The 12,710-nt window shown below is 26.2% G+C and overlaps 1 protein-coding gene across 1 annotated transcript; it reads right to left on the reverse strand.

Moving 5' to 3' along the window:
* Positions 1 to 10,801: 10,801 nt before the first annotated feature.
* On the reverse strand, positions 10,802 to 11,865 carry LOC130821084 (zinc finger protein GIS3-like). Its single transcript, XM_057686700.1, has one exon. It carries the CDS (start codon positions 11,819 to 11,821, stop codon positions 11,051 to 11,053), a length of 771 nt encoding a protein of 256 aa, XP_057542683.1. The 5' UTR covers positions 11,822 to 11,865; the 3' UTR covers positions 10,802 to 11,050.
* Positions 11,866 to 12,710: the final 845 nt, after the last annotated feature.

The raw sequence follows: 12,710 nt of genomic DNA on the forward strand, positions 1-12,710 counted from the left end.
ATTTGCATTTGTCCATTATAATTAAATTATAAACTATTATAGATTAATAAATGGTATCATAACTAAGGTAAATTTAAAATTTAGCCCATTTTAGACCTAATTCATTTTCAAAATAAAATGCCCATTTAAAATCCGGTGATGACAACAATAAAACATACTATTAAAGTCCACATGAAACAAGAAGAGACCACAAAAATAAAACATAAAAAATCACTAATATTACCTGTGATTCAATTTTAAAATTGGTGATGACAACAATGAAAATTTTGTAAATAAGTCAAAGCTAAATAGGGTTATAAACGATTTTTCTTATTACTATATATTTAAATTATATTTATCCAATTCCAAACCATCTATCTCTAGGTGCAATGACTCTCATTGTATACAACCTATTGTTTAGTACTAGCCTACTAGGTTGGCCTATACCTAATATAAGAATCAAATCAAATGAGTTGAAGATAATATACATCGTCTCAAAGTCACGGACTTCCGTTTATGACAATAGGCACCATCCGCACCAACTATAAAACTCCCTTCAATTCACTAGTAATGTCCTATTTACTTTTTGAATACTATTTATTTCTTACTTTTTATTTGTAATTTGTTATTAATTAATAAGTTAAAATATATTTAAGTGGAATCTTATTTGATTCGTCTCAATTTAAGGATTATTCATATCAACTTTTCATAATTTTTTATTATGCATGATTAGAGATATTAAGAATTGAATAAATGCATTGGATATAGTGCATAAAGTAAATGAAATATTAGTAGTGAATTAGAGGGAGTAGTTGATATAAAATTCAATACCCATCTTTTTACATTTTTAGATCAAGGGCATGTATGTATAGTGGTATAAATTAAGCCCTCTAAACTCTAAACTAATGAAAAATAGATAAGGATATATAGTGAATAGGGAACAATATTTCCACAAAGTATAAAGTATTAAACAACCATAGTCCATGTTACAAATAGGATACTACCTAGAAGTCTAGAATTAATATTATCCATGCCTTAAAATACTTTGATCATACCATTATAAGTATTGGTGAAGCCACATAAGTTCGACATAAAGTTTAATTTTCTCGGTATTCTTTTACGGTCTTTTTTTTATTAATTCAATTCTTATAAATTTTTTTAGTCAGTTATAACTTATTAATATTACTTTATATTTATCCGACTCTTTTAACTTTTATTTTCAACTTCACTCGATCAGATACATATAAAATGACAAGAGAATTGAGATAAATGTCAACATTATTTTAGTAGAACAAATTGATTTTGACCGTAGTATGATTAAATATCAACATACAAATAATTAATGAAGTCTAATAAAAGACAAATAATATATATACTTGTATAAATATTTAATTAATAAAAAAATAATTATAGGGTTAGGGTCATACTGATGCAGTCATGCTCTACGACGTACCACTTCAACTGCTTTGAATTATTTTTAATGAAGTGGATATCTTTGCGTATCTTTTCGATGATGTGAAGATTAAGCTTTTAAATCTAATTAATTACACAATTTGTGTTTATTTTAATACATTCTTATTAACACTTGATGACCCATGACTAGATGCACAACTACTTTTGTACAAATTAATATTCTATTCTTTGTTAATTAGAAGCCTAGGCTACTAAATTAATAAACATAATATTATTATATTCCTTAATTTTCATTTTCATGGATTTTATATGCTAATCTAGCTTCAAAACTACTAGCATGTGTAGACATAGAAAATGACATTTTAAAATGTTTTGAAAGATTATGACACTAACCCAAAAAAAATATATTAGATGGTGACACTAATTATGCTATATTAGTATGCCAAACATACACTTCTCTAGTTTAGTATTGTGGTATTATGAGAAACAATTTTGATTATTGTATGAGAATATTATTATATTAAGTTTTATTTTTCTATCGGTTGGGTCTGATCTTCTAGGAGGCCCGGTGAGACGATCCACCCAATCCAATTCAAGGTTTACGAAGACAATAGGCATTCAAACTTCTGCTTATCTAAATATACAAATTTTTGTGAGAGACGGTTTTTTTTGAGAAATCGTCTTTAATTATACTGGTCCATTATATATTTTTTAAAATATAAATAGGTATTAAGAATAATATAAGTAGGTATTTAAGATATTAAATATAGACATTAAGGATACAGTAAATAATACGTATTTAATTTCAATACGTATTTAATTTCGACCAATCAACAAAACATTATCTGAAGAATATATCACATCGTAACAAACGACACACTCTCTGACTCCGTATAGGAGTGTTATTGTTTTGTTTTTGGCTCTTCTATTGGCTGCTTTGCAAAGAGGATAAAACCTAGAAACTGTTCGCAAAAGATGAGTTATAAACTTATGGTTATAATAATTAAAATAACTACTATAAGTAAGTTAATATTATTTATACTAATTATAATAAAGATAATATTAATAATTATACTTAATATTATAATAATTACTAATTTTACTATGGCTAAAATTGATCTCTTTCTTTTTACTAGAGTTGAGATTATTATTTTTTTTTTGCGAATCAATATCATTACTAATATTTCTAGACTTTATATTATCATTATGATCTTTTTATAATAATTAATTAACCTATCATATTTGAGAACAACACTAAAATTCAATTAACAACTAAAATATTTGACCATTTACTATTAAAAATTTCTCAAAATAGATAAAATAATTTTAACCACTATGATAATAAAACTTTCTATTTTGCTATTAAATATTCTACTTTATCATATGTTAAAAAAATTACATCATTGATTGAATTTGAAATATAGAAATCAATAATATATAATAACTTAAATTTTGTATATTTTTATAATTGGCTCTAAATGACTAGAATTAATTGGAATTAATTCTTACTAAATTGATTTTATTTGAACTGCTTTTTACTAATTAAAACTTATATTTATTGAATAAAATTTACTTTTACTGAATAAAATTGACTTTTACTTATTATAAATGATTAATCAAAACTTTAATGAATAAAAAATTAACTATTATTGATTTTTGTTTTAAAGTGAATTGAACATAGCCTTAAATATTGATATTATTTATACAGACCATTAATAATACTAAATTACAGCCATTTTCTATTAGTATTTTAACTTATTATAATAAAACTAACTTATCATCGGCATCAGTATTATCATAATTAGTGTATTCCGTTTATAGAAAAACTATAATCAGAGTTTAAAAAGAAAAGTTAAACAACAACTTATACCTATAAAAAAAGTGCGGTTAATGAGTAATTGGCTCAAGTACAAAACTAACTTATAAAACTAGCTATAATTTATACACATAAAACAACTAGAAGTACAATCTTGACGCCATTATTTGCGCCAATCAAGCTAGTTGTTGTTAAGACTCTCCCACCGTGATTAATATTATACACTTATTGTTTTATACTTCTACTTGTTAGCTTTTTATGCATACAGAAATAATTTCCCAATCAATTTTGTACTTCTTCCTAATTTTATACTCATTTCCTCTTTTAGCATATTTATACTCTCTTCGTTTTGTTTTCAAAAGTCCCATTTTTTTTCATATTTGTCAATGCACTAATTTAATTTTTAATATCTCTAAATATGCATAATTAAAAATTATAAAAAATAGATATTAATACACCTCATGTTGAGATGAATCAAACAAGATCTCATTTGACTATGTTTTAATTCATAGATTAAGAATAAATTATAAATTAAAAGTGACTAATAAATAATTCTCAAAAAGCAAACATGAGATTTGAAAAGAAACGAAGGTAGTATTAAATCTCTCATTTCTTTATTTACTAATTTTTTCTTAGCTGTGCACTCATAAGATCCAACTATTTATAAAATTGCTATTAAATTATCACTTTTTCGTTACCTTTTCTCTTACTCACTCCTCCAATGTATTCCCATGTGATTCCTTTCACAATTTTTGATAAAATTAATTAGTGTCAAATTAAATGAGACATTTGATCAAAATAAAAGGAATTTATGTTCGCATTTTGTTTGTAATTGTTTTTTGAAATTATTTTGTATTTTAAAATTATAAAATAACAATTTTTGTACTTTGAACTCTCAATCAAGTACGTAGTATTCCAATTGTATATGTATAAATTATAATAATTAAATAATTAATGCAATGTGAATTATTGTTGACTCTAGCAAGATCTAATAGGTTAAGGTTCCTATTTACGTAAGATCTGCCAATCAATCTGGTTAACTTTCAATATATTGCTTGATTAAGTATTAATTATGTATTAATTATGTAGAAAGAGACAATGACCTCAATCAACCGCCGGATCTATTGAAGCTGGTCGTATTATAACTATAATTATATTCTAATTATATTCTAATTAAGTACAATTAGGATGTATCATTAATCATGCAAGAAGAGGCAAGTAACGTGCAACAGTTAATTGTTTATATAGTAGTATAATTTATTTCTTGCTAACCAGACAAGAACTGAACATGTTCTTAGGTTATCCATAAGAGAAATTAAGACCATAAAATATTGTTTCAAATAGACTCATACTTATAGTTATGAACGCAATATTCCACTCGAAAACAGAATTCAAGTGGGAAAAGGCAACAAACAATCCATACACCGATACACATAGTTCTTTGGAGAGAGGGTCTGAGAAAAGTTGTTAAATTTAAATAAAATACCAACTGACTTTGTTCTCTAATGTTCCTTGAGATATCCGAGTAAGGTTTTTTAATAGATATATAAAAGATAAAATTTATCTCTATAATATTGTTAAATTATTCTTAACGTATAATTTTATATAAAATAATAAATTTTTATGATGCATATATTTAGAAATATTAAAGATTAAAAATTGCTTTGAAAACTAGAAAAAGCAATGTAAAGAAGAAAAGAAAATAGGAGGATTAGTAGGAGAAACTTGGAGTAGTTAACAATTTAATGACGTGGAAGTATGAAGAAAAATTCTCATTATTTATTCGTTTTTTTGGAGTAAGCCCTCATTTATTTACTTGACCTTTTCTCCTGGACTATTTGGTGAAAATCACATTTCGTTTATGAGACATTTTACCTATTTATTTAGGCCCTGTTCAATAATTAATAGTTAATTAGCTTTAACTTGGTAGAGATTAGCTAATAAAATTTAGCATATGAAATTAGCTTTAAATTTTAATTAAGTCGACTAAATTTTCATTATATATAGTTTTAGGGGTGGTTTGAATTGAGATTGAATATTTAAGGAGATAAAAAAAGTCAAATTAATATGACAAAGCTAATTAGAGATGCAAATGCAATTATTGAAATAGTTGTGATAGAGGTAGAATGAGAGAAAATAAAAAAAAGATGAATAAAAAAGAGTTTGATTTCTCTCATTATGAGGTAAAGAATTCTCCCATCCTCCCCTGAGGTAAATTTATACCCCAAAATAAGAAAACTAATTGCTATATTATTCATTTTTCATTACCTTCTAATCAATTGTTTCACCTCTCTAACAATCAAATCCTTTTAATTATTTATCAAATTAACTTTGTTTTTCTAGTTTGATTTTTATTTACCCCATAAATGTTTGCTCTCAATCCAAGCGACCCTTAGTGAAATTAGATGTTGAAAATAGTTGCTAATGTGCAATATTTATATTTTAGTTATCAAGTAAAAAATACAACTTTGTAATGAGAAGCTTTAACAAATTGGATAAATTTTCGAATATAATCTAATTAACAAATTGGATAAATTTTCGAATATAATCTAATCTTTCACTCATTCGCTATGAAGAATCTCACTTATTAATTATTTTCTAATAATCTCATCTTTAATATGTATTTGCTCCCAACATAACTTGTGGGCTAGGGGAGGGGTGGGTTGTGGTGGTTTAGGGACTAGGGTTACAGTGGTTTAGGTCATTGGGTATGCTGTAGAAAAAAATACCAAAGGTTGAATTATAAGAAAATAAATAAAAGTAGGAAAAATTAATATTAATAATCCAATCTTGCACTCATCCGGTGTTAATAATCTCACCTTTGGATTATTTGTTAATAATCCAACCTTTGCCCTCAATTTGCTATCAGCACACCTTTTTATTTTATAATAATCCAACATTTGTCTTTAATTTGCTGTTAGCATATCCTATTAGTATGCTGACTGCAAATTAAAGACAAAGGTTGGATTATTAAAAAATAATCCAAAGCTAAAATTATTTACAGCGAATGGGTGAAAGATTGATTATTAATTTTAATTTTTTCTTTAAAATAATTTAAAGGTGGATTATTTATAGCAAATGATTAAAATATTAAATAATTTTCAACATTTTTTCTAAAAAAAATATTTGGCGAAGGCTGTTAAAGTGCAACTCTTCAAAATTGACATTAAGTCTTTTTTTATTTCAAACTATATGTAAATTAAAAACTTATTTTACCAAACACTAAAACAAGCTTAAATCAATCATCAAAAAAGCTTATTACGTTTACAAAAGTTACTGTAAGCTATCTACAAAAGCTATATCAAACACATTTTATTGTTTGGATTTATACTATTAATTCATCCAAGGACGACGTAAGTAATACACTAAGATAGTTGTTTTCAATTGAAACTAAATACAATTTTGGATTTAATTAATTTTAAAAATTAAATTTTAACGTTGAATAAGCTTTTATTTCATTCTGGACTTGATCCTATCTGATTCTAAATCAACTGTTGAATTTTAGTAAATGCGCACTCTTGAATATTGGTGTTGAAATATAAGTTTTTTGTTTTATTTTATTTGAATTGCGTAATCCTTTATTTCAATACATTAATATTAATTTTTGACAATTATTACTTTTCATAACTGCGTATAAAAATGAAATATATCGTAATAATAGGAGTATTATTTATATTTTCTTTAATATTTTATTATGATCACAAGATAATAACAAGTTGCATGTACATCCAAATCATTATAACATTATACTCCCACTAATTCAATTTAGTTGTCCTATTTGATTTAGACACAAATATTAAAAAAATGTGAGGACCACCTAAAATAGTATAATCATATGCAATATTGGGTGTTTTTAATATTAAAATTAGAGGGGACCACCTAAAATAGTAGACTCATGTATAATATTGGATATTTTTAATATTAAAAAAAATAAAGCGACCATTTCTAAATATAGGTCTTAAAATAGAAATAAGACAATAAAAGTGAATTACCCAAATACAAAAATAGAATAATTAAAAAGGATTGGAGGGAGTAATATAGATAATGTAATTACAATGTCACGTTATAAGTACAAGTAGAAAGTTGTATGGATGAATACATATAGATAGGTCATTACTCATTAGGGTGAGTGATTGTTACTTTTCTGTCCCTCTAGAATAGTAGTAATGAAAATTTTAAAGTTTTAACGAAATTAAAATATTTTGTAATAAATAAATAAAAAAATAAATTACGTGGATGAAATAAAAATAAAGTTATATATAAAAATGAGATTGTGATGAATCAAGGTCAAATATAAATTTAAGACAAATTTTTATATGAGATGGTTTAAATGTGAGACATATCTTATATTTAAGTTAAATAACTTAATAATAAAATTTTTTAGCATATAGACTTCTTATTTTGAGTTTGTAGACAATTCAAAATAAAAAATAAATAAATTTGTTCTAGGGGCCAATATTGCAATATAAGCCCCACATGCGTGTCAGTATGGCTACCTAGATTCCAATTATAGATATACCACCGTTTCTTTGTCCACCTTTTAATTGGTTTAATTATTGAATTTATAAAACAAAAAATGTTTGTCGAATATTTATATTTGATTTAAGAAAATATAATTTTCGTTGGTTATAATTGTCAACGAAAGATCAAAAACAACATTAATGAGATTAGAAAATAAATACACTCAGTAGAAAGTTTAACAAAATGTAACAAAATATAGTTTGTAAAACGTTTATTATAATTTGGATGAAAATTGTCTGGACAACTAATTAGTAACTAATGATTTTTCGTTGATTTTTCTTTTTATTTTTAGCTTTTAAAGGGGATTTAGATTTTACAAATTTTAGTATGAGACGATGTCATCAAAAGACGCGCTTCATATATAAGATAAATAGGTATCCTAATTGATATAAATTATTAACATATAACTTACTTATTTTAATATTGTCTTACCAGAAGACGTTATTCCACAAGAGTAACTCTTTCAATTTAAAATTTTGATTATTTAACCCGTACAACTCTTATTAACTTCTAAAATTTTAAAAATATGTAGTTCCTTACTTTGGTTGGTTGCATAATTATTCTAACAATATATCCTTTATTCCACAATTTATTTATTCTGATTTAATAACAAAATTATAATATAAATAACATTGGACGTAAGTTAAATTGATCAATTCCATATTCCTATTAAATTCCTAGACGATTTTAAAATTTATTTAATCTAAAAATTAAACAAACTCAAAATAGATTCAATTCAATACAATTCAGATTAATCCAAATAATTTGATCACTACATCTATCTTGTTCAAATGGGTTGCTTAAAAACTACAATACATATCATTTTAATCGATTTAGAAATAAAAATAAGAGGATCAGACCTTAATTTAATTGAAATATATATTAATTTTGTGAAAAAAGTTAAATATTATAAAAAATATTAATTAACCTAGTTCATGACTTCACAAATAGGATGTAAACAAGATAATGTTTAAAATAATAGTGCTAGAAGTTTCTAGTAGCCAAATTTAGCAATATGTCCTCACGAAGTGTTTTAGGGTTAATAAATTGATTTAGTAACCAATTAGAAGTCAGAAAGACCAGAAGAAAATGAGTATTTGTATACGATGTCAAACCCACTACTGAATAGTCATAGATCATTTTCTCAAGAAAACAAGTAGAGTAGAGAAAGGAAACTCTAGTGCTCCACCAATATTAATCAACGCAATTTTTTTTGAGCAACTATATGCGCTCTATAAGTGGTCCGATCCCATAAATTAAAAAAAAAAAAATAAAATTTATTTGCTATATATGTTTATTTTATGTGAAGTAAATGTTTACCTTTTTCGTATTTCTTTTAGTTTTTTTTTTTTAATTTGAATAGTGCCACATAGATGGTATCTCAAATAGACTGTCTTTTATAGTACTTTGTGTTTTTTTAGGAAATTCCACATGGTATCATCGAACTTTCATGAAACGCCAGTGGTAGCACTGTTGTAAGAAAATTTCCACATGGTAGTATCCAGTTTATGCCTTATTTAACTGTTGTAGTATTTTCTGTTAAATTCTTGTCAAATTTTGTTTAATACATCATTTTGACGTTTCTTCCTTTATTAAGCATTGGTTGTTGTGTTTATAATTTGTCATAAACATTTGAGAACGTTGGTGAATTAAACATTTGAAGCATAAAAGTATTTTTGGGCAAATTATAAAGACAACAACTAAAACTTAACAAGGGTAGAAACATCAAAATGGTGAATTAAACGGAACAAGAATATTATAAACGTCAAAAATGCTACGACAGTTAGATAAGACATAAAGTGGATGCTAATCATGTGGAAAAATATTATAAAAGTGGTACCACTGGCATTTCATGAAAATTCAATACTATAATGTGAAATTTTCCTTTTTTTATATGTGCTGCATCGCTTTGGTTTTTGGCCCGTTTGGTAGTTTATCTTAAAAAGTGGTATTAAACAAAAAAAATGTATAGACAAGGTTTCAGTATCATGGAAATGATAAGATAATTTCATACTAATTTACAATACTAAATATTTTTATTCACTACTTCCTCCCTTCCATATTATTTGCAATATTACTGGATAATGCATGATTCATTCATCACCCTTTAATTTGTGATTGGTTTTTAACGTATAAGTTAAAACATAATGAAGTTGGATCTTGTTTAATTCGTCTCGATGCAAAGATTACTAATATCAAATTTTTATAATTTTATTTATACATATTAAAGATATTAAGGATTAGATTTGAGCATAAATTATATAAAAAATTAAATAGTGCAAGTATTTTAAAATGGAGAAGTATTAACTAAGTATGAAATTAATTAATTTGTATTCCAATTCCGACAGTGGATTTTAACAGCTTCACTTTCTCAACACAGAACGGTGACCCCTAAACTTGTGAAGTACGTGATGGATATCATATTATAGTTGCTTCATTTTCTACTCTAAGGCATTACACACATGTTTAGGTTCTTTCCAGGTTTACACTATTTCAACACTTGTTGCCTTTTTGCTTATTGGATACCAGTATACCACTACCTGTAACCCTTATTTTTCCAAAATTACCCACTTTTTTGGGATATTATTACTGAATGATATTATGTTATTATTGTTGAATTTACATTTCCAATTTTAATTAAAATTAAAATTTGTAATCTAAATTAAAATTAATATCAAAATAAATTCATTGCAATCTCGACTAAGAAACTCTTTACCAATCTCATTCACATATTTTAGTTGGGATGGGATGGGATTATTTCGCCCCTGAATTTTTTTTCTAAATATGTATTTTAATATATACTTTCTAGGAACCAAATATATGGAGTATGATAATAAATTAATAATTTATGGATATTGATCAAACTCGGATATTTAATTTAAAAATTGTACAAAAAGTAAATAAGAAAAAACAAACTTTTAAAAACAAAAGTAGAATGTATACAATTTTATGAATATTATTATTATAGCTAAACATAATTAATATTTTTTTTTATTTTTTTATAAATACAAAGCCAAGTGTAAATATTTGCCACATTATATATTGTATTAATCTACCTTTATAATTTGAACTTTTAACCAAGTAATGTTTATCAAGTTTGCCCAAGTATTCTTTTTTAAAATGCAAAGAGATGAATAAATAAATAAATATATAAAAAGATGGAAAAATGTACAAGATTAGATCCAAGTTCTAAAAATAGAGTTACTTCTAAAATGCATTACGAGACCTTTTTCTAAAAATTAAAGTTTAAAATAAAAATAAATAAATAAATTTTAGAAGTGATGGTTGTTACAACTTACATAGGCCCTTTACCGACCCAAATCATGGACCCGCCGGAGCAAGACTAAGATGCAAGTCAAGCCCAACAGCATCATCAAACCCAGGCGCATTACTACTCCTATTAAACCTACTTAATGAAGGCCCATCAACAACCTTACTCATCTGTTTACTAAACGACGTCGTATCAAAGCTAGAATCTACTACACCACCTTCATACGGTGTAGGACCCCTCACACCACTCAAACCCCCACCACTAGATCCCGATGATGGAAACACACAACCATGCGATACGTGGAAAGGAGTGATAGCGGCACGTGGCATATAAACCCAAGAAGAATTAGGGATGAGTGACGTGGTACTGGACTGTGGGCCCGGAACCATGGCAGCACAAGCAGACGCAGGAAGAAGATGAGGAGGAGGGACAAAAGCAGACATAATCGGATTACGAATGTATGAAACGGCAGCAGCGGCTGCGTTTCGAGTGGCTTGAATTTGAGCACGTTTTAATTGTTGACGTTCTTTTTTATGAGCGTTTTGATGGCCGCCTAAAGCTTGAGAGTTCGCGAATTCTCGGCAGCAATATTGACATTCGTACTTTCTAGAAGCTTCTGAAGTAATATTGTTCGGAGAGTATTGACCGGATTCCGAGGAAGATCCACCGGCAGGTGTAGTTGTAGAAGATTCTACTTCTTCTAAAGGATGTAATTCAGATACGTTTATACCAAATAATTTTAAGGCTATTGGTGTATTATTATTATTAATATGGGTGTTTATGGGTTTGTTATGTGTTTGAAAATGATCAAGTTCTGCCATAATCTAAGAGAGAAATTAAAGGTATGTGAGAATTAAAGGGAGAAAAAATGGTAAGGGAGATAAGATTGAAATGTAGAATTGGGGTATATATAATACAACGTTTTAAGGGTATGATTATTTGCTTTACCCAAAAGAAAATAAATGTGTATATAGTTTAGAAAATCCAAACATGTATATCCATTTACGTATTTTAGTCAACATCCATGTTTAATTAGTTTCATACATGTACTCCTTGGTCCCACAAAATTTGTTTGAGCTTGTATTTTTGGGAATATATATTTCATTTTGGTCCCAAACATAGCATTATAGTAATTCTTGTTGTTTCTTTGTATAAGATTTGTCCTATTTCTAGTTTTCAAGATAATATCTTGATTTTTTTCCATATAGCTAATTTATCCATACATAAACATAGATTAGCATAATAGAGATAATCTCAATATGAGATTGCCACATTTAAGAATTTATATTTTTTTTGTTTTCTTACCAAATGACAAATGACTATGGCCTAAATTTGGTGGGATAGAGGAAGTAATATTTTCTTATTTAAACTATTTCTTTTATATGTTTCAATTTTCTTTTATATAAAGATTTATAGAGACCTATAATTTAATTTTATGATTGTAATTTGTAAATATATAAAATTTGTACATTTATAAATATATATATATAAGGACCTAAAATGTTTTGTACATTGATTAATATACTATCATCAGTATTGTATTTTTGATACAAAAACATCCACTCACATGAGATAAAAGTTAAACATAATAATATTAACTATTAAGACAGGATGGGTTTGCATGCACTACCTGAATTCTATAATGAAACAAGATATTTTTTTATCACTAATAAAAACAAAAGTAGATTGGTACTTTTGCCACTTCTTTTA

The sequence above is a fragment of the Amaranthus tricolor genome, chromosome 8 (genome assembly GCF_026212465.1).
Source record: "Amaranthus tricolor cultivar Red isolate AtriRed21 chromosome 8, ASM2621246v1, whole genome shotgun sequence".
Lineage (NCBI taxonomy): Eukaryota > Viridiplantae > Streptophyta > Magnoliopsida > Caryophyllales > Amaranthaceae > Amaranthus > Amaranthus tricolor.